The sequence below is a fragment of the Setaria italica genome, chromosome IV (genome assembly GCF_000263155.2).
Source record: "Setaria italica strain Yugu1 chromosome IV, Setaria_italica_v2.0, whole genome shotgun sequence".
NCBI lineage: Eukaryota > Viridiplantae > Streptophyta > Magnoliopsida > Poales > Poaceae > Setaria > Setaria italica.
In genome coordinates, this window is record NC_028453.1 from 12122508 (window position 1) to 12145551 (window position 23044).

Sequence of the window (23044 nt, forward strand, 5' to 3'; positions counted from 1 at the left end):
CAGGGGCCACCAGCATGCTAGTTGAGCGCATCTTTATCGAAAGTCAAATCGTGTTGTCTCGACTCGGGCTGGACACTTGGGTAAGGACTAAGGAGGGGCTGTGGTGATAAGATTATTTGAAGAGTCTTCTTCTTAATATATTTCCAAAACTAGAATTTGTTTGCGCCAACCAGGCTCGTGTTCTTCTATTCTATTGTTGTAGTGTTTCTAGCGAAAGAGGACATAGCTTTTTTCTCTAAATGAAATAGACTAATTGGACTTCAAATCCGCATTTCAAGATTATAGAATCCATTTTTCGTTAATTTGTTGATGAGTAGTAATTATTTTTTCTATCGTGGTGTATCCTCGAATTTCCTTATTCCCGAATCTAAGAATTGGGGAGTTCTAATCTCGGGAAATGTCCCAGGGAAATGTCCCAGTTCAACAAGAAGAATCTAACTCAGCCGGTAACACAGACTTCGTTGGAATTACGATTTTTTTTATGAAAAAAGAAATGAAATTCAGTAGAAGAAGCCTTCTTGTCTTCCCTCCACTTATTGCTGCCACGCAAGATTGGTGGAAAGCTCGATGAGTGAGTTATTCTTAGGCTCCCTTTGGCGCAGCTCCTACCGGCTCCAGCTCCATGTGACACAAGCAACACTGTTCACGGAAACTATTTTTCTCTCACCTCTTCCTCCTCTCACAAACCTACAAGGAGCTGGTGGAGTGACAAATTGGGGCTCCACCGGCTCCGACTCCTTAGGGCTATAGCAGTGCAGGATCCGGAATCCCAAAGAGCCCAGCCAAAGGTAGGGGTGGATATCGAGCCGGCTCGGCTCAGCTCGAGCTGTCTCGTTAAGATAACAAGCTAGCTCGGCTCAGCGAGCGAGCTAGAGATCCAGCTTGGCTCGACTCGTTTGTCAGCTCGAGCCAGCTTGTATGAACATTAAACGTACAAGAACAATAGCGATACATCACTTCCAGACTTAAATCAAACAAAAAAAAGCTGATATCAAGTTTGTTGTAGCTATACATCCTATAGATCCAGCCGTCAAGCAAAATCTAATATAAATAAGTACTTGTATTTTGGATGCTGACGGAACCATTTCATGCGTTGGCCGATTTGCGGCTGCGGAGCCTGCAGAACGTCGACCGCGGCCACCGTGACTTCTTCTCCATGCAATTCCTCCTCCATTCGTGACTTGGAGGTGCAGGTAGGGCGTGATTGGTTGGCCAGACGAGGCCGTCCGATCCGTCATCCAGTACAGAATGGTGCGTTGACCGCTTGTTTGGTTGCTTTGCTTGTATGTTTTCCCTGCGCCCTCCCATTCACTTGATCCCTTCTGTCCTGGTTCCTCTCATACGTGAAGTCTGAGCTTCCCTCGCGAGTCGGGATGGCTTGGTGCACGCATGGTGCAAGATCCCATGTGTTAGTCACCTAGAGCTTTGGTACTTGCATGAATCAAAACAAGAACTCGCCTTATACAGGATGATCAAGCAAGACAGCTAAACACGACCACTTGTACAAGCTCAGCTTGGTTGCTTCGGTCCTGCACAGCCTGAGCATCTTGAACCGGGGAGCAAACTACAACCAATCACGCCCGTAGTATCTCTTGCATCTGGATCTCGTCCTCCATGACCGGTGGGGCTACAGCCGGCAGCCCACAAGGGAGGTAGTCGCATGGGGACTACATCCTGTGTCGGAGTACCATGGGGAGCCAGGTATGTGATTGGTCACGGCCGGCGCGCGTGGTGGCTTGGGGAGGAGCCAGGGGAGGCGGAGGGAGTTGAGCCGTGGAGGCGCCTGAGCAGCGGCAGCGACGCCGCGGGACCGTGGTGACCTTCGCTTCTGGCGGCACGAGAGGTAGGAGGACCAATGTACAAAATAGTGGGCTATGGAATTTAGCGTAGAGCTGTGCTCAACCGCTATAGCTCCGCTATAGCCCACTATAGCGTCAATATAGCTTGCTAATTAGTACAACACTGTTGTAGCGACAGCTAGCATCAACCGCTATAGCGTCGTTATAGCCCACTATTTTGTACATTGAGAACCGATGGGAGGAGAGCGGAAAGGGAATGTATGGCCGGGTGGAGTCATCAGGGTCGGTTGGGGACTTGAATATTGGGCTGCTTGCTCCATCACTGGGGTGCTTGTTGTCTGTTGGATGCTTATGTTGCGTGCGGGCTCATTTGGCTCGCGAGCCAGCTCCTTATCTCTAAGGAGCTAGAAGCTAAGCTCGACTCGTGAAGAATTCCCACGAGCCGAGCCACTAATGAACCGAGTCGAGCGAGCTACCGAGCCACGAGCTTTTCATCCAGCCTTAGCCAAAGGAGCCCTTACTCTACTTCTCTCACCTCACATAGGTGTCCAAGTAATTCACGAGATGGATATGTCATGGAAACCACTGGAATCATCTCCTACGTGACAAGTCCAGCTAATCACCCGCGTGCCTGCGGGCAAAAATCCTGTATAGCGAGTATACGGGTTCTATTTTGTACCTACGGGCATGGTGCAGGTTTGAGTTTGTGCCCACAGGCAAAAAATTAGCCGGCATACAAATATCTTGCCCGTGCCCACGAACCCGCAACATAGTGCCTGACATGTAGACCCCTATACAACTATATAAGTGATTTCTAGGATTCCTTCTTCATTCCCAATCCTCCCAGGCCCAGCCGCACGCCTACACCCTGCACACCACGCGTCTAGGTGGCCATTGCCACCTCCCCGCCACCCACCCTCGCTCCCCGCCGCCACCTCCCCACCACTCTGCCGCCCGCCACGAGGCCGCTTTGCCAACGCCCAGCTCCCCTACTTCGCGGCCTCCGCCGCTCGATGCCTGGCAGGCACAGGTGTGTCCGCGGGTAGACTATACCCGCGGGTGACGGGCGCTGGCACAACTTCTTGCCTGTGATGGCGGCGGGTGCAGGCACGAATAAAGAGTTTGCCTCGCGAGCGCGAGTCCATAAACTCTCTCCACGTGGGCAATGTGCCCGTTGCCATCCACGAGTCCAGCGCGTGCAGGCGTAGTCCATGCACCGGCGTATACCTCACGAATCACACGAGCAAACCACCGGCCATGTCCACCGAGCGCAGCCCCAGCGACGGGACGCCCGCCGTCGATCCACCGCCGCCGTGGCAATCCCTTCCCTCCGACCTCCTGCTCGAGATCGCCGCGCGCTCAGACGCCGCGACCGTCCTGCGCTGCGCCGCCACGTCCAAGCCCCTCCGCAGCGCCATCCTCGACCCGGTCTTCCGCCGCTTCCTCGCCCTCCGCTCCGCCGCCAACGGCGGCTTCGACCCCGCCCTCCTCCTGGGAGTCTCCTACCGGCTCGACGGCGCCGTCGCCGTGACCTCCCCTCACCTCCGCCTCGACGCCGGCATCTTCCTGGACTCCGAGTGGCTGCCCGAGTCCTCACCGGACGGGCTACTCCTCCTCCGCCGGGACGTCCATGAGGAAAGGGTAACCCGGCTACGGTACGGAGTTTACCTCACCAGTCGACTCAACCTATGCGTCTGCGACACCTTCGCCGGCCATGTCGTCGCCTCACTTCCTCAACCGGCCCTCAAATACTACAGCGGTCACAACATCAAAACTAAGGACTACGCCGCCTTGCTTACTACCGCCGGCGACGTCGGCTTCGAGGTGATCGCCATGGACATGCACCGGCAGACCTAGACCTTCTCGTCAAAGTCCGGCGAGTGGGGCGCCGCCCGCGCCGTCCACCCTGCCCCGGCGCACCCCTGGATCTTCGGCCGGAGGCTCATGCCCTGCGCCGCCGCCGCCGTCGGGCGCACCGTGCACTGGCTCTGCTTCCGGCGGCCCGAGGCGTACACCCTCGGCGACAGAATCGTCCTCGCCCTGCACGCCGACACGGCACGGGCTACGAAGGTGGAGCTGCCACAGGCCTGCCTTAGCAGGATAAGAGATGATCCCTGTGATGCCAGATATTACGAGAGAGATCGGCGTCTCCTGCTGCACGCCGCCGGGGACGGGAGGCGGCTGGGCATGGTGGCGGCGGAGCTCGACGCGATCACGGTGTGGACGCTCTCCGGCGAGGGCTCGCGGTGGAGCCGGCGGGCGGTGGTCGGCAGGGAGGCGATCGCCAGGCAGCTCCCGGCTGCCGGCTGGGACGTGGTGCACGGGACGATCACGCTCGAGGGGATTGGGGAGAGGAGCGGCACCGTGCTCTTCTCGACGAAGAAGTTTGGGGGGCTTGCGCAGCTCAACTTGGTGACGAAGAAGGCTCTCAAGTTTCGCAGGTGCAGGGACTGTAAACCCAGAACGTGGAGCCAGTGCGTGCATGACATAGATCTGGGCTCGCTGCTCCAACGCATGAAACATTTCTGAATTGTTCGCTTCTTCTTGTAATCAGTCACTCCGGTAGGTAGACTCTTGTTTAAAAAGTTCAAATGTGTCCAGTAGTTCTGTATAGGTAATGCTGCAGCTACATGGAAAATGTTTCTTGAGATTTGCTATTTATCTATCGATAGATTCTTAAGAGAAAATTTGTCAAAATTTTATGTTGCATATAAATGTTGTCCTCTCATTTGTAGCTGCACGGGAAATGTTTCTTAGATAATACATCAGCAAACATGCTGCGTAGTGTCTCAAGATTCATGCGGACGACGCGTGTCCATGCATGCATGAACCATTTATTTAACGCAAAAGCTAGAGCCCTCTTGTTACTTAATACTTCGTTGAGAGCACGGGAGGAATTAGTATCTAACATACATCTGGAAGCTCTCTTCATCTCCTCTCTCCATTACATCAGCACGTGAGGTCGGAATTGGAGAAGAAGACTGCCAGATTAGGGTTAAGGGTGTTCGGGTTTGGGTTGTGGGGTGGGGGGTGGGGGGAGCTTCCATGGCCGGCGCCTTAAAGGGATGGCCGTGGGAGGCGGCCGGCCTGGCGGAGGTGGCGGGGTGTGGGTGGTGAGGCCAAACGGCGATGGCGCCGCCGACCGGGCAATGGTGGACAACCGGTGGGTCGGGATGGCGGTGGGGTCAAGCCACCGTAGTGGTTAGGAAGGACGGGGAAGGGGGCCGCGGCGGGAGGCGGGCGGACGGCACGGCGGCAAGGTTGTCGCCGGCCATGGGCGGTGGTGGAGGCCGGCGGTGGCTAGAAGGGAGGGGGCACCGGAGAGGAGGAAGATGATGGCGGGGACACTCACCGGAGAGGAGGAAGACGACGTCGTGGTCCGTCTCCGCATATCTGGATGGAGAAGAAGTATGGGGAGGGGAGGGAAGAGGAGCAGGGGAGGTTGGGAGGCGACACCAGTGAGGTGGAGGGTGGCAGCGGCAGGGGAGGATCGGGCGATGGAGGCGAGAGACACGTCCATTTTTTTTCCTGTGGATAAGGTTGGGCTTGGACGGTGGTGCTGCGGGGGCTATCGGCGGATGGCTATCCGGAGAGCCCCTCCACCTAGTCACCTCCTTTATTTAATCTCTTGCTCAACCCTTTACTTATAGCATTCATGTGACATGCATCCAGGTTCTTCTTCCTGGGATCCATGGACAAAGAAGCTTATTTATTGCTCTCCTTGACAACTCCTTTTCTCATGCCTTCACCAGCATGCCAACTGATCATCACTAGATTATGAAATCTGCAAGTCAAAAGATCATAGGGACGTACCCATGCTTCTACTGTTTGGCTAGCTCATTCTTAATTCGTTCAGAGCTTGACCGGCCAATGAGGCTCCTCCTTTTCTCAAAGTTTGGATATATACCCTTCTTATCCTTGTCTTGCGATTTTGGCCAACCAGAGATCCTTCAAAGGCTGAAAGTTGGTCTTTGATTTTGCTTTCCAAAAGCTTATAGTTTGACTTGATCTAGGGGAGCACGCGACAACAAGAATAATTGCACGAATTGAACTTGAAACCACGAAATCCCCAGCAGCTTAGTGCCAGGGATGATATACCAAATTTCAAGTCCTAGAGCAGTAAAACCAAATCGAGTGACAATTTTCTTCTTCAATGAACGCAAGAGTTTCTAGCCAATTTGGAAGGAGAAAAACAGAATTAGGATGATCTCATTCTCACTCATGAATCGGGTGTACTCCATCGTTCCAAATTACTATTTATTTTGAATCTTCTAGATACGTAATAAAAACTATGTATCTAGAAAAATTAAAATGAATAGGAATTTGGGATGGGGGAGCTGGACCCCTTTTCTTTGGTTTCCTAGATATGCAACCTGAAGTAAAAAAAACGATAAGGGGATTACAGTGTAGAGGATCAGATCACACTCACATCAGCCATCAGCCCCGCCAACCATCACCTTTAAGATGTGATTGGTTGACGTGTGCCGCTTCTCGGGGCACGCGCGCTGTTGCATTGGTGGGCCTCCGGCATGATGAAATGCTTCCGGATGTGCGTGTGGCCAGTGATCTTCATTCACCCGGGCCCAAAGCAGGGATTGGAATGAACAGGCAAAAGAGCTAGTCGAAGGCCGTCACAGAGTGAGAGTAAGAAAACATTAAGGAAGTGTTGCTCGTAGAAAAATGGTTTTGATTAGACTGGATTATAAATTCAATGTTTAATAGTATTTGCAATTAGAGGAAGCACAGTACAAGATAATGCGTCTTCAAGATCTACCAGTGGGCGGATATGATACAGGCTAGCAACAAATTTATGCTACATTTCTCCTAAAAAAACAAATTTATGCTACATAAAAGTAAAGGAAAAGATGAAAGGTTAGTAGGCACAAAACTTACTTATCTCTATCAGTAATATTATATGTGCTTGCTTTCTTAAAAGAGCATAGAAGCACTTTGGCAAGCAAATTGAGTGTACCACTTTAACCATGGGATTTGTTTTGTCTCACTTTTTTTTTCTCTTGTTATGCTATAGCAAAACCAATCTCAAGAATATTGAGATAGCCAGAGTATGCTTATATCATTGTGATGGTGACCAGTGGCAACTGTCAGTCTCCTCTCAGAAATTGGATTCAGATTCACAAATTCAGCTTCAATTTATTCAGATTCTGATTCTGATACAGTACAGATGTACAATTAATTGGTCCCCAATTCAGGTACACAAAATTCTCTCCTTCCTGCATTGTTCTCTGTCACCATAGCTAACACCAACAACGACAACGGCAGTTGAAAAAACCAGAGCAAGGAAGAACTCTACAAGAATATGAAGAAAAAACTATGCACACTTCACGTATCCAAGATCTGCACCTGCAGGCCACAATAATACCCTGCTTCACCAACCATCTATCACTTTTGTTAGGATGTATATATACAGGTATATGAAGATGAACTATTTCTAGCAACCTAGCTCTATACAACTTGGCATGCTGATAGTCACTATCATCAGACTTGGCAAACCATCCCTACCTCAAGGGTGGAAACATGAGGCACGTTAGCCGCGTAGGCAGGGCCTCGGCTATTCCTCGTCAGGAACTCGTAGATGAAGTTTATGGCAATCCGCTTGATCAGGCTAGACCCACTCTTTGCCTTCATATACGAGCGCCCCATAATGAAGGACATGCCTGTCTCCCTTGCCTCAGTCAGCTCCTGCAGTTCGCTATGCACCTCGCTGTTGATCTGCACATTTTCTGGGAGCACAAACCTCACCCTTCTCGACTTGGATAATACTAGTTTCAGGTTTGTTTCCTTACGAGTGGATGATTCGGGTGATCCGTCAGGCTCACCGTCCTCCTCCTGAAATGGTAGGCCTTTGCTGATGACAGACAACCTCTCGTAGGGACTGTCTGAACCATCCAGATAACCATTTTGGTCGGAATCCCCAGAGCGGATGAACTCTGCAATGCTGCTCACTAGGGCCTTCTCAAACTCTAGGCTGTCCTGTTGCACATCCCGGTACCCGTATCGAACGACTACCCTGTATAGCCTGTATTGTTTCAGGCCAATGCGGCCAACCAAAAATCGCTCCTCGGGTTGGACATGTGGTACAGACACTGATTTAATGCATAGGAAGACCAGAACCTAACAAAAGAGAAACATGATTGATTATTACAGTAATTAAATAGAGAGATGCATGCATTGGTTCAGTACGAAATTATTCAGTAGTACAAAAAAAAATGCTATAACTTGGATACTAGAAAAATGCTACTCAAAACAACACAAAAAAGTATGAGAAGATACCTGATGAAATGCAGGAAGGTTGGTGACAAAGTGGGAGAAAATAGCAGGAATCCCAGACATAAGCTCTGTATGTATGAGGCCAATGCCTCTGACACGAACAATACCCAATGAAGGGCCTAGATTCAAGAGCCAACTTATTGACACCTTGTTATCCACATCAAACTCGTACTTCTTTGCAGTGCCATAATGCCATACGCACATGATCATCAAGAAAATGAAGGAAAGAATTATAGGTACCCAAGCTCCTTCGTGGAACTTCACAAGGGACGCTGAGAAGTAGATGGCTTCGATTGCACCAAAGAAAAGAAGGAAGGCAAGAGCAAGTACAACATTCTTATTCCAGCAAAGGACAATGACGAGTGACATCAAGCAAGTAGTGACGATCATAACTGTTATAACTGCCAACCCTGAAACCGAAAAAAGATTGAACTCATGGAGTTAATATTCAATACATTTGAAGTTACATAAATAACTGAAAGTCTCATGATTTCGCTATTCCTGAGGAATTTAAATGTCTGTTAGTGAAATTTCATACTCTTACCTTGTGCATTTGCCATGTGCTTTGTATCTCTGAAGCCAATAGTAACAGCCAAGCACAGTACCATTAAAATCCAATTGATCTCTGGAATGTATATTTGGCCGTGTACTGTGGAGGATGTATGCACAATCTTCACCCTTGGAAAGCAATTAAAGGAACAACATTGTTTGATAACCGAGAATGTGCCAGTAATAACTGCTTGGCTCCCAACTACAGCTGCAAGTATTGCAATCACCAGAACAGGCCATCTGATTTTTTCTAGAAGGAGATTAATTATTGCATCAGGAAACAGCAAAGACAGGGAAAAAAATTATTTATCCAAGATAGGGATAACTGAGAATGTGTTTTCCATGAGTGTAAAAAGACACAGAGAGAGTACCAGGAACTGATACATAAAATCCAATATGATGGTTCTTCTCAAAACTGTGATGCTGTGAAATGTAAGCAGCTTGTCCCATATAGGCTAGTACGAGTGATGGATAAACCACCGCTGTGAAAGCTAACTGTTGAAAGAAAGAGAGTATTACAGAATTTAGACTAAATAAAACTTGGCGGGTGATAGTTAGAAATGGAAGGTGGCACGTCACAAGCCCTGAATTATAACGATGAATATAACAAACAATTATGATGTGATATACTGAATAATTCTAAACTGGAAGATCATACAAGTTGTAGCGAATCTCAGTGTAAAGATGACATGTGTGTTCATATATAAACCATAAATGTCAGAGAACAGACACTCAAATATTCTGACACCTACATGAAGGTAATAGGTGAACATCATAAAATAATTGACAAAGAAAAATTAGGTTGAACTTTGTTCAAGCAAGGTTTTTTTTCTTATGTTTCAAGAGGTGTTGAATAAAACTTTTGGTACAAATTAGTAATAAAATTTGTTGAATTTTGTTTTCACGGACTCTTCCAGTGAAGTATGATTTCATACAAAAGAGTTTTTTCGCACTGGTTCCTCAAAAAGCAACACCTAAGTAGCTGTATTACTAATTAGCATTGTAGAATATTCAGGCAGAATATATGTTGAAGAACTATCTGCACCACCAAATTACCCAAACCAGCAGTTAGCATCAGTGTGATTCCATCTAATCTCTTAATTGAGAAGTGCACTGTTCCTTATCAGATATGGCAAGAAACTGTAGCATATCCTGTCAGGTTGCATCCAGCACACTCTCCCTTGGTTGTCTTACATATAGAAGTTTTGGATTAGAACCTACAAGCCATGCTTTGATTTAAAACCTGTTTAAGGCAGCCTAGTTCATAAGGCAGTTTCCAGGATTTGTAGCTTGGGAATACAACGAATTGACTAATAATATAAGCCATACAAGCTGTTCTGCTGAGAGCTTGAGACAGATCAGATGCTAGACGCTCTGCCTCCTTTGAGAACAAGTCATGTAAGTAATTCCAGTGAACTCCAATATTCTTTCTTTGTAAGTTTCCAGTCAAAGACTACCTAAATATCCCCCGGAGTCCTGGACACAGTACATTATCCAGTATACATATTCTTTTGTTCCAGCTCTGAATTCATCAACTTTGTCCAACACAAGTTCCATGGACTTAATGACTATTTTCCATTTATTATGAAATGCGGACAGCAAAAGTCAGGAACTTTGTGCCTACAATGCAGTGCCTCTATATTTGGTTCAAAAATGTAATAAAGGATAGAAATTGAAAGCTGCTAATTCAAATGTACAGATAATCTTGTAGTATGATTGATGTTATAAGACACATTGCATACCTTGATTGACGACTGTGAGAAATGTCCAAGGTCTGCATACATAGCTTCAGAACCTAATTTCAACAGTTTTGCAAGGGTCAAATTACCATCATCATTTATGCAAAGTGGCATAGTCGAACAGGTGTTCAATGGACCATCTTCTTTCCTTACCAGTTACACATAAAAGGATCCCACCCAGTGACATCCATCCTCCAACTTGCGCCTTCTGCAGAAATCTGTACGAGTAGTATGGTGAAAGGGCTTTATAGACATGGGGATTCCAAAAGACGATGTTGTAGACGCCTATGATGCTGATGCAGAGAAGCCACAGGCAGACAATAGGCGCAAAGAGAAATCCGACCCTGTGCGTGCCAAAGTGCTGCAATGCGAACAAGCCTACCAGTATCACACATGTTACTGGAAGCAGAACATCTGCAAATCAACATGACACAATGGGATCCACTGTTCAGAAACATACATCACAATGGTCACAATCCATGCAGAAACTAGAATCTGCTAAATTAGAACTAGCAGTTGGACAATCGAGCAACTGTATTGAGCAACAAATCGACCTACATTGGTGCTGTTCGTTGACCATTGACAGCTTGATCCCCGAAACCGCCGAGAACACTGAAAAGAGAGCAAGAAGCACAGGTCAGACTCATGACTCTTGATACGGATCGATGAACAGTAACAATTCAGGCTAGAAGGGGAGGTGCGACCGCCGACCAGAGACAGCAGGGGTGAGCACGCCGTCGCCGATGACCATGGACGTCCCGAGCAGGGCGAACAGCAGGAGCAGCCACTGCAGCCCCCTGCGCTGCTGCAGCGCCTTGCGAACGCTCGACGCGGGCGGCGGCGCCGCGCCGTTGCGCTGCTCCTTGAGGTCATCGTCGCCGTCGCCGCCAGGGAGGAGCCCCGCGCCGACCTGGCGGCATATGAGGGAGTAGAGCGCGAAGGTCCCGCCCTCGCCGTCGTCGTCGGCGCGCAGCACGACGAGCACGTACTTGAGGAGGGTGACGAGGGTGAGCGTCCAGAAGACGAGAGAGAGGACGCCGTAGATCTCCTCGTTGCCCTCCGAGTGCTCGATATCGCCGCCGGCGAAGGCGCTCCTGTACACGTAGAGCGGCGACGTGACGACCTCGCCGTACACGACCCCGAGGCTCTGGTAGGCCAGCACCAGCTCCGACCGCCATGACTGCAATTCCCACCACCAAGAGAACTCCATCAAACCACCACCACAAAACAAAAGGGAAATCGAATCTTTGGGACGGGATCGGAGTGGGGAAGAGAAAAAGGCGGCCGGGCTCGCTGACTCACCTTCTTGCGCGCACCCGCGGCGCCGCGGCCGCTCTCCGCATCCATGGGCCCGCCCTCTAGCGCGCGCGTCACCATACTGCGCGCGAGCAAGGTGCCGCCTTTCCCGCGCCCATGCACGCGCGGAGGCTCGCCGCGCCGCTCGCGGAATCGAGAGCGGTGAGAGGCGAGTATCCCGGCGAAGATTTCTCCCGGCTTTGGACTTGACTTGTGAAGAGGACAAGCAGGGACAATCAGCGGCTTCCTGGAACAACTGAACCACAACTACCAACAGATCTCTCGCCCTCGCTCTCTTCAATTGTAGCTGAAGCAACGGCACGAAGCAAGCAGGAATTTGCAGTAGGAAATCCAAATCCAAATCCCAGAAGCAGACCAGGACAAGAAGAAGAAGGACGACGAAGAAAAGACCAGGAATTGGAAAGGCAAAAACTGGCTTGTACTGCAATCCTGCTCCTGCCCCGGTCCCCTTTTCAATCTTTTTACAATTGGGAGGCCTGCGCCGCTACTTATAGCTGCAGAGGTCAGCAGGTGGAGACATCAAAGCTTGCGGATGCGGAGAGACAGAGTGGGTCAGGTATCAGCAGCAGCAGGTATTCAGGTATGGCCGCCGTATCACAGAGAGAGCCAAGTTGATCTGCGGTTGCTCGTTTGGGTGGTGGGATCGATGGATCTCCGGCTGCGACTATCACCGCCAAAAAGATAAGCGGCCTTTCCCAAACACTTCCTTTCTGGTCGGAACGTGATCAGGCATTCCGGAAAGGAAAGAGAATGGGAAACCATCGTCATCTGTCTGTAAAAAAGTCACCACGGTAAAATGCCCGGTAACTGCCCGGGCAACTTCTCGGTGCTTACATGCGATACATACCTATTTCGAAAGGTATTAGACATGAGGTGCTAAACTTCACATCGAATATTCGGATGCTAATTAGGAGGACTAAACATGAGCTAATTATAAAACTAATTGCAGAACCTTGTGCTAATTCGCGAGACGAATCTATTAAGCCTAATTAATCCATCATTAGCAAATGGTTACGGTAGCACCACATTGTCAAATCATGGACTAATTAAGCTTAATAGATTCGTCTCGCGAATTACACTCCATCTGTACAATTAATTTTGTAATTAGCCTATGTTTAATATTCTAATTAGGGGCTGTTTGGATACGAGGTGCTAAACTTTAACAGTGTCACATCGGATGTTCGGATGCTAGTTAGGAGGACTAAACATGAGCTAATTATAAAACTAATTGCAGAACCTTGTGCTAATTCGCGAGACGAATCTATTAAGCCTAATTAATCCACCATTAGCAAATGGTTACTGTAGCACCACATTGTCAAATCATGGACTAATTAGGCTTAATAGATTCGTCTCGCGAATTATACTCCATCTGTGCAATTAGTTTTGTAATTAGCTTATGTTTAGTACTCCTAATTAGCATCCAAACATCCGATGTGACAGGTGTTAAACTGTAACAAGTGTTTCCCAAACACCCCCTTAGCATCCAAACATCCAATGTGACGGGTGTTAAAAGTTGAACACCCTGGAGCCCCTGAAGTCAGTCGATCAGTCCGTCCCTTTTCACTGCTACATCAAAAGTCCACGGCGGATTAAAAACCAGAAGAGATTTTGCCGGCCGGGATCGACGTCACTCGCCAGAGAACAGAACAGGCGTCGATCTCCAAGGCTTGCTTGCGTTACACACACGGCTGGTGACAGGTGAGAACGCGTCAAGAGGGCAGAGGCGCGCGCGCGCGGGAGACGTGCACCGGCGTTCGTGGAAGCCCGTCGCGCGTAGGGCGAGACAGCGACGGGAGCGTCAGAGAAATACGCCTCGAGGGCAGCGAGACGAGACGGACGGAGATAGAGAGATACGAGACGGCTCCCGTGGGGAAGGTGTGGCCGCGTCAGCGGCATCGGCTCTGGGATTTTGTTAGGTCTTAGGTACGTGTCCGGATGTCTGCTGCGAGTGGCATCCGATGCGGCTCCGGGACTAAAAATATTGCGGATTGGGAGGCGTGGCTGGCCGATAAGGTGCGTCCGGTTCATTTTCACGGGATTTCCTGGCGCCTACTGTCGCTGCCGCCGGGGACGCCATGACGTGGGAGGCGGTGCCAAAGTAAACGGCCCGTTTTTGCTAGGACTGTGGAGAGGCTCTCTCGATTGCGAAATGCACGCTCTGTTTGGTAGGATACCAGGGTTTTCCATCCAAATTTACTTCTACTTAGATCCCACCAACTAAATTTTAGCTGGCTAAACTTAATCCCTAGCTAAAGTTGATTATACAGGTTTTGATCATGTAAATTAATATTAAAAAACTTAGCTTCCACTTCCCTTATGACATCTTTATGGGTTCGCTGAGTTCATTCGTCTAATACTTCTACACATCCTATTCTCTAGGTACACATGCGTGCAACGCTCCTTCTATTGCGTAGTTGTTTTTCTTTCTTTCTCAAGGGTTATTTGGCACTCATAGTAGTATTAGTGGTCTTTCTCTTTTTGGTGGTTGTGCTTAAGTATGGTTGTTGTTGTTTTCACCTTTCTACGGTAAAGCTCTTTCAGCCTTTTAAAAAAACTAGGTGTAAAGAGGACTGAAGAAAGGGCCTCCACCGTTGAATTTGTATCCAACGGCCATGGATCTTCAACTACATTGCGAGACCTACTATTAGCATATCACCTTAATACTTGGTGCTAAATTAAAGAAAAATATGCTTGGCATGACACCTCCTATATCCTTTGCCAGTGAGCTCCTGATAATACTATTTTCATATTTAAAAATACATATATGGCCCAGCTTGAGATTGGATCGGATGCCGTAACAAGATCTTTCTGCCATGACTTATCATGCATGGTTGAAGCCTATTTCTAACACGACCGATTCTCTTACCTATCCACGTCATGATTAGCCCCCAGCGGTATAGAATTTATCAGCTCTTATCCGTGGAGATCCGTGGCCTAACGTACACACGAGCACCCATTTTCCAATTTACAGCAAGCAAAAATTTCATTTGGTTTTTCCTCTTTCATTAATCCCAGGTTGCGTCGTACGGTATTTAATTTACCAAAAGTTTAGCTAATGTCTTGTCCACCACCAATTTTTTTAAAACCCTGTCAAATGGTCAAAAGAAAATGATTTCACCCAAAATGCCTCATAAAGTTTAGAAAGCAGTTTACACTAAAATGAAAGGGGATAAGGGGGGCTTGCGCCCCCACTACTCATACCCAATGATTATACGGATTTTCACCATGTAAATTAATATTAAAAAACTTAGCTACACTTTCCTCTTATGGTATCTTTCTGAGTTCGCCCCGGCATAATACTTCCATGCATCCTATTCTCTAGGTGTACAAAAATATGTAATGATTCTGCGTGCAATGCAGGACCCTTCTATAGTCGTGTTGTTTTTCTTTCTTTCTCAAGGATTATTTGGTACTTATAGTAGTAGTGGTCTTCTTGTTTTAGGTGGTTGTGCTTAAGTCAGGTCGAATTGTATGGTTGTTTTTTTCCCACCTTCTAATGGTAAAGCTCTTCCTACCTATTTTTTTTGGGGGACCCAAGTGTAAAAAGGACCGAACAAAAGGCCTCCACCGTTAAATTTGCATCCAACATTCCAACGGCCATAGATCTTGGAGCTAAATTAAAGAAAAATATTCTTGGCATGACACCTCATATATCTTTTGCGAGTGAGCTCCTGATAATACTATTTTCATATTTAAAAATGCATATATGATCAAGCTTGAGATTGGACCGGATGCTGTACGTAACAAGTAATCCTTTTGCCATGACTTATTATGCATGGTTGAAGCCTAATTCTAACATGACCTATCCACGTCATGATTAGCCCGCAGTGGTATAGAATTTAGAATCAGCTCATATCCGTGGCGGCCTAACGTACACGCGAGCACCCATTTTCCATCTATAGCAGGCAAAATTTTCATTCGGTTTCCCCTCTTTCATTAATTCCGGCCTAACGTCTTACGATATTTAATTTACCAAAAAAGAGTCAAACGCACTTTCAGCCATCGTATCAACAAATAGTACTAGTTAATAACTTCAGCAACCACTCGTGAAAATTACAGGGGTGCAATGTGTCATCCTGATGCAACAATTCTCTCATCAAGAGGCCGGATACAAAATATTTCTGATCGAAATGAGTGTCGAGCTCAACTTAATTTACTACTGAAATCTTTCCCGTTGTTAGTTTATTCTGGCGAGGAATGTAAACGTCGCTGTCTCTGGCGGGCCCCGTGTGAGGCAAGAAGAAGAATTCTCGGCTTCCGTCACGTCGTCGGCTGGGCTGGCGCTGGCTGGCCGCAGGTCAACGTCTACCGTATCGATCGGTCCAAGAATCCCTGTATGTGCACGCAGGTTTCTAACGGCTGCCGGAATTCTGAGCTCTCTTCTCCGTATCTTAAGGCGCAAAGATACTTGCCTGCAGGCTGCAATTGAACGCATGAGGGGAGAGTTTGTGTGCCATACTATGTTAGGAACCGTCTTTTTTATAAAAAAAATAAAAGAAAAAGCAAGATATGCTCTTCGGATGATTGAATTACATGTGTATATAGGAGGCGAGTAGTCTGAGGTCACATGTAAAGAGCCCGGTACTAACTATGACCTTTTTGGCGTTGGTTGACGGTTTGAGCACAAGGATTTGCACTCTGGCGTCAATAGCTCTAATTATGCAGAGCACCACGTACGCTGACAAAGGCCACCAACGAATAAGACTCCGGAAGATGGTATATCGTTTTCCGTAATCTTCAGGTTTCCTGTTTCTAATTTGGGGACGTATTGTCAACTTATTAATATAATTACCCCATTCGAAAAATCTTAAGGCTAGGTCTGATTGTTCTGGATCAAGATGCAAGCGTCCCAACAGTGAATATTAAACTCAGCAAAACTTGTGCCTGATTAAACTTTAATCCATCCATTTTGACCATTTTACCCCTTTTATATGTACCTAATAATATTAAAGTACGGTTGTTTCTTCCAACCGTCGTGGTTATTTTGCAAAAAAGTTCCTCAACTTTTTCGTAATCCACCCACAGTCCTAGGAGTTAAACAGTCGTGGTTCGTTGATGATTTGCAAAAAAAGTCCCTCAACTTTTTCGTAATGGCCGCTGAGCGCGAGGGCGGGGACGAAGTAGCAGTCGAGCGCCTGGCGGAACAGCACAGCCGGCGCAGGCATGGCCGGTGCCGGGCCCGAGGGGTGGTCCTGGTGTTACGCTACCGCATGTGGGGGATGGGGGTGCCACGGCTTCCGACGAGGGCGGACTAGCGGCTTTCCCCGCAGTGGCGGTGGGACTCCCTGCAGTGGTGGCGCGTCGCATCGCCGTCACCCTTTGCTGGAACCTGAATCTAATCCTAGCGGGGGAGGCATCACAGGCATAGCATAGTGGTGAAGGAGCCCCCATGACGTATAGCAGATCTCGCATGGCCATAGTGATGTATGCCACCACCCACCAATGTGGATTGGCTTGCATGCCCAGCAATAGTCCTCAACCAGAGGCAGTGCTAACTAATGTCGTCTTCGTCAGCAACACTCACCGCCACCTGCTAGAAGGGTTGCCGCTTCGGCCTCAGTAAGAAGCTCCACTACCCACTGCTGCATCAACAGGAGGGCAATTCACAACTGGGAACCAATGCGTGGATGACGAGCAAGTAGGCCATGATGTCAGGGTGTATACACTCAGCGATGAATTGTTGAGCATATTATAATCAAGGACTGAGCATTTATTTTAGTCTTGCAATTTTTTCTTTTTGTAGGTTGAAAGTTTCGTGGACAATCTCTTATGTTCATAATAACTTGCATATTTATAAAAGCTAAGACAGGAGTTACATTAGTACTGAATCTTAGCAGAAGTTTTAATGCATGTTTGAACCAGATGTAGAACACATTACATATGTATAAAAATTGAGATTCCATCGTTCAAATAGGCCATGTAGAATTCAAAGGAGTTGTCCGCTCATTATTATTATTATACAAATATTATGAAACATCCTAACCCAGATTAGGAAGTGAAGCAAGTGAACTAGGAGTTAGCGGATGACAACTTGGGAGCAGGTAAGAAACCGTAGCAACACACGGACATTTATGCTAGTAGTTCCTAAAGTGCCAAACATGTGAACTAAAATATGGACTAAACCCTTTAATCCTCTAGTTCATTGGGGGTGGACTAAAGTGGACTAAAAGGCTTGGAGTGGACTAAAAGGCTTGGAGGACACCCCTGCTCCTCATTTATTGCCGCCACCACACCCTCCCATCCCTAACCCACCCTTCCCCTCCTCCCGCCGCCACCGCCCCCTCTCCTCCCCACGCCGGCACCACCACCCCCGCTCCTCCCCACGCCGCGTCAAGGCAGCCATGGGACGAGTTCGGTCCGCAGCTGCGACTCCCACTCCTGCAGCTCCTCGACGAGGCGGACGAGCTCATTGGGCTCGGACGCCGTGCGCACCGGCTGCACCTGCGCCGACGAGCATGGGAAGTAGCACGCGAACGGCCTCACCTTGGACCCCGATCCTGACGGCGCTGGCAAGCCAGAGGACCTCCGCCCCAGCTAGCCTGCTCCCGCCGCCGCGAATCCAGGCAGCTGCAACACCGGTGCCTTGCGCGCGGATGAGAAGGAGGAAGGCCTGGGCGTGGCCGGGCTCCACCGCGACATCTCCGGCTGGCCCGCTCCCGCCGCCGCAAATCCAAGCAGTTGCAATGGCGGCGGTGCCTGCACCTTGCGCGCGGACGAGGAGGAGGAAGGCATGGGCGTGGCTGGGCTCCGCCGCAGCGTCTCCGGCTAGCCCGCTCCCACCACCGCGGATCCAGGCAGCTGCAATAGCGTCGGGCTCTGCTGGAAGCCCATGGCTGCCTTGACGCGACCGGCCACCGTACCTTGACGCCGGGCATAGCGTCCTGGGATGTTTTCATCTTCACAACAGATGGTTACACACAGTAAACTGAGCAAAAATAAGTTTCGTGCATCGATTAGGAGTATTATCATCTTTGTTCATATGCATCAATGTACTTTAGTCCCTGGATCCAAATAAGGTAGAGACCAAATACAGAAACTGTGAGGCCAGGAACGTAAAGGCAAAGAGCGAACGAACTCAACGGCAAATCATCCGATTCGTACGTGTCTGCAATGGCGAAAAATCTCCCTTTTCTTACTTTTTTTTCCCTGCAAAAGAATCCTTTTTCTTTGGTTACTACCTTTTTCCGCGAGCCTGAAACAAATCGGGACCGGCACTCCGGCAGCATCCTTTTTGCTTGGTTCGATCCGACCGTGTCCTGATATTTGCACGATTCATCGTACTTGACTGACGTGACGCGCTGCCGGCCGGCTGTACTGCTCGCGCGACAGCGATCCAGTTGAATCTTTATCCTCCTCGGCCCATATAGCGATCGTGAAAATCAAGCTCAGACCCGGTATTTCGTCAAAAAATCTCAGACCTGGTCTGGATCCAGCAGGATTAAGCAGCAGGCGGAGCTCATCCAATTATTGAATTTATCATTTCATCTCATCACCTGGTTCCCATGCATATGCCTAGCAACGTGCGCGCGACGACGTAAAATGGGTGCATCTAATCAGCGCGCGCTCGCCGGATGGAAATCAGCGATCGATTCCGACCAACCAGCGACTTTCCTTTTTTAAAAGATTTCAGTCCCGCGGCTTCTCATTTTTTGAAGTATGGACCTATGTACGTAACTTTTGCGTATAATATTTTAAGGAAAAAAATTCTGATCATAACTTTTTTTATATAATTTTTGACACAATTTTAGTAGACAAAGTTATCATGGTAACTTTCTTGCATAATTTTTTTCGAAGCATAACTTTTTACCGGACAAAATTATCATACAACTTGTCCCACGTAATTGTACTAATATAACTTTAAAAAATAACTTATATATGTTATAATTTCTCTATTCAATGTCTTCGAAAACTTGTACACACAACTTATTGAACATAATTTTGTATACATAATTTTTTCTAGTTAAACACATATATTTGATTGTAGTATACGGAAATAAAGTGGATATGTTAAGTACAGGGAAAAAAAGAGAAAGTGAAATGAAAGGAAAAAAATGTTTGGATGATCGTGTCCCGCGCGCGTTGATCGCTGGAAGCGCTGGGAGCGCTCGCGCGCAAAACTAACATTGCGACGTAAAACGCTGGTGCTGTGGTGCATGAATCAAATTAAAACCTCACTTGTGGTAAAAAAAAAATGGTGGTCGTACGCTTGGCTGAACGATATGGATAGCGGTCCATCCAAGCAAGGAAAGAGCACGATCGGTGGCACACTCAGCGCCACGAAAACTGCAAAGTGCAAACACATATAGGATCGTGGATCCGGGCCGGAACTAGCACGTAACCGAGATAAACCTAAGTACCTAACGATGATGCTGCCCGGAGCTTTGTTACGTACTCTATCCGTCTATCGTGCATGCAACACGCGGTGCATGGCATGGATGCCGCCGCGCGCAGAGAACGAGTCCAAGTAGGACAACACTTTTGGTGATCATGACGTGATGAGGCGCCGGTGATTCGGACACAGACGTACACATCGGTGACCACGTACCAGCACCACATGTTCAAAGTTCAAACAGAAGCCTCTGGCTGCTGTCACGTACGTACCGGCAAAAGTAGGCTCGTACTACGTGTGTAGCCGGCCAGAACTTTGCGTGCGCTTTGAGAGATGGGTTTATTTCGTGAGCACCAATGGTCACTCTTGGATGATGAGTGATTGACAATATTGTGTAGTTTGATGTTGCTCTTGGTTTGTAATGTGCAGGTGTAGGATGCGACATAGCGGCCGACGGCGTGCAATGAAGGTCAAGTGAAAGGTTCATGCCGATGGACCAAGGGCGGTGAAGGATGAGCGTGAGTAGACTTTAACCTATGGAGTCCGGGTGGAGTTATGGGCGGTCTACATGGTGCACGGAAGGGCAAAAGAACATGATGGGATGAAGACGACGTCGGTCGAGTCGAGCAGGAGGCTCGGTAGAGGCCGGACAGGTGTCGACATCGAGGAGGTTGTGTGGTGGCCAAGCGGAGATGGACGGTTTGGGTGGTTTGGGCCTCAAAACCACCACTCAAGCAGATTTCCAGGTTTGGGATCTCAAAATCGGGGGCGAGCCCGGTGCAGCCGGAGCTTCGAGAAGGAGAGCACATGGCATCATCGCGAAGCTTGCGTCGAGGCGAAGCAAAGTCATAAAGGCGGCGTGTCCGTCCGATACGTCTAAAAAAACTGGACCAAAATGCTCCTGCATGGGCGGTTATTTTAGTTGTAACTGTAGGGTAGTTTCGTCATCTGCCATGAAATATATATATGGGTGGATGGCTGGTTGGTTCAGCACCTCTTGAGAAAATCCTAATTCATTTGCTTAGAGGCTAGCCAAGTGCTTAGAGAGAGGAGAGAGGGAAATGAGAGGGTGGTTGTTCTTTTCTCTTGATTTCTTCATCTTAGTGGGTGGATGAAGGGAGGAGACTTGTCCTCATCTTGTAAAGATGTTGTCCGCGTGATTTAGTCGAATTTGTGTGTCAAATTCCTAAATCTTTTGTTTCTCCCATTTTTCTTTTTCAGTATTTTCAGAGCTATTTTCTGAGATTTTTCGTTCTTCGCGTTTGAGCTCCAATCCTGTGAGGTTTGTTTGGAAAAATTGTTGCTAGGATCCTTGTGAGCATCTATGCTGTGATTCCCTCTTAAATTCCTCACGAATTTAGCTTGAATTTTGAGATTTTTTGAAAATCCTCTTCCTTACGTTTTTTGACAAATCCGCAAACTCGAGGGTGAAATTGGTCTTCATTTCGTCGTCGACACCGTCCTCCCGTTTGTTTTCCCACATGGGGCAGAGTGTGGTCGTTCTTGCGGTTTTTCCTTTTGCACTAGTTACGAGCAGAGACCGAGCAGGACACACGACAATATATGCTTTGCCTGCACAGTATAGTAGGAGATTAGGAGTATATAAAAAGAGAGCTAAAAATACTCATGAAAACACACGATGCGCATGCCGGCACGTGCTCGTCACGATGTGGCCGTTCGTGCAGGTTCGTACTACGCCCGGCCGCGGAACCACGTGGATCTACGCCATCCGCAAGGCGGATGGGCTTCCTTCACGTTCCGGGCTGCCATTGGGCCACGTCCGTTCTTCCCGGCCCTTCTTTCTTCGCCGGCGCTCAAAATGTTCCACGAAGAAGTAAGCCGTGGACCGCACCACAGCACACCGGCCCGATTCCACACTGGGCCAGCCCATCAATCACACGTCCCTCAAGAAGCCGCGTCAGGCGGCCGCCGGCATGGTCAAAAATCAGGTAGCTGTGGAGGAGCGAACACACGCAGAAGAAAACCGTGACCCCCGCGTCGGCGTGTGGCGCCATGGCCCGATTCCTGACTGCTTAGGCCGGCGATCGTGGAGAGTGGAGACGCACGGTACCGCAGGTTGTCTTCGGCCCTGTATTTGTCCGACTAAGGTCAATCTTATTACAGTAGTAGTTTAACGAGCATTAAATTATATATCACATCAGCAATTTTACTGACTTGACAAGCCCATTCTGAGAAGAGAGAAAGGACAGTTTCATCAGATGTGAGAGTAGTTTCATCCCCATGAGGCTATTCCCAGTGGGAAGTTTTATCTCGCGGTTTTCAAAAGTGACATGTCACAAAAATATGTTTGTGTTAACGAACGAAACTGATCCCCCCAATGCAATATTTCATTTCACGATTTCATAGGCTGCGTATACAATTTAGTTGCAAGGTATATGATTGGATATGGTCGGATGAAATGAAATTCTCTAGCCTCCAATGCTAGTTTCGTCAAGTTTTATAGTCTTGGAAACAGTGCATACCCAATTCCATCCTGATGAAACTCATTCCCCTTCTCTCTTTATAATTACAGTACCATGTCATCACATATGCTCATGTGTTACCATATTTAAAGTGCATGAAATCTATATGAAACTCCTACCAGGATTAGCCTGAGGCCATTCTCAATGGCCATTTCATAGTTATATTTTCAAAGATGGCACGTAGGCAAGTTGCCTTTTAATTCATAGGTGAAATAATAGCTTCACACAATGCACAATTTCATTATTTGTTGTTTCCAAGATTACATACAAGATACATACTATCTAGGAAACTGTGTATATAGGGTTTCATCTCCATGAAACTAATTTCACATCTCTCTTTATTAACACCTTGCCACATCATCAAAAATGCTGACATGGTACTTTTAATGAGAATGAAACCTACACTGAGAATGGCCTGACACTCACTAGATCCAGTTACCAAATTCGAAGTCTTGGTAACTGTATAATGAAACTGTGCATTAACACTGGCCTAACCACCTGGCACTGTGGTCAGTGTTGTGTTCGACGCGATCACACAGT

The 23044-nt window shown here is 48.0% G+C and overlaps 1 protein-coding gene across 1 annotated transcript; it reads right to left on the reverse strand.

Moving 5' to 3' along the window:
• Positions 1–6924: 6924 nt before the first annotated feature.
• On the reverse strand, positions 6925–12290 carry LOC101761359 (potassium transporter 24). The gene is made up of 9 exons (XM_004965147.4): positions 11678–12290; positions 11087–11555; positions 10934–10987; positions 10529–10789; positions 10379–10431; positions 9008–9131; positions 8632–8886; positions 8091–8497; positions 6925–7931 (listed from the first exon to the last, which is right to left on the reverse strand). The coding sequence occupies exons 1-9, from the start codon at positions 11750–11752 to the stop codon at positions 7296–7298; spliced, it is 2334 nt and encodes a 777-aa protein (XP_004965204.1). The 5' UTR covers positions 11753–12290; the 3' UTR covers positions 6925–7295.
• Between the last annotated feature and the right edge of the window lie 10754 nt (positions 12291–23044).

Excerpts from the sequence above, each read along its gene's own strand:
- LOC101761359 (XM_004965147.4), bottom strand. The coding sequence starts at position 11,752 with ATGGTGACGCGCGCGCTAGAGGGCGGGCCCATGGATGCGGAGAGCGGC. Across the intron at positions 10,432-10,528 it reads GATCCTTTTATGTGTAACTG|GTTCTGAAGCTATGTATGCA; the intron begins GTAAGGAAAGAA and ends TGTTGAAATTAG. Across the intron at positions 8,498-8,631 it reads GCACATGGCAAATGCACAAG|GGTTGGCAGTTATAACAGTT; the intron begins GTAAGAGTATGA and ends TTTCGGTTTCAG.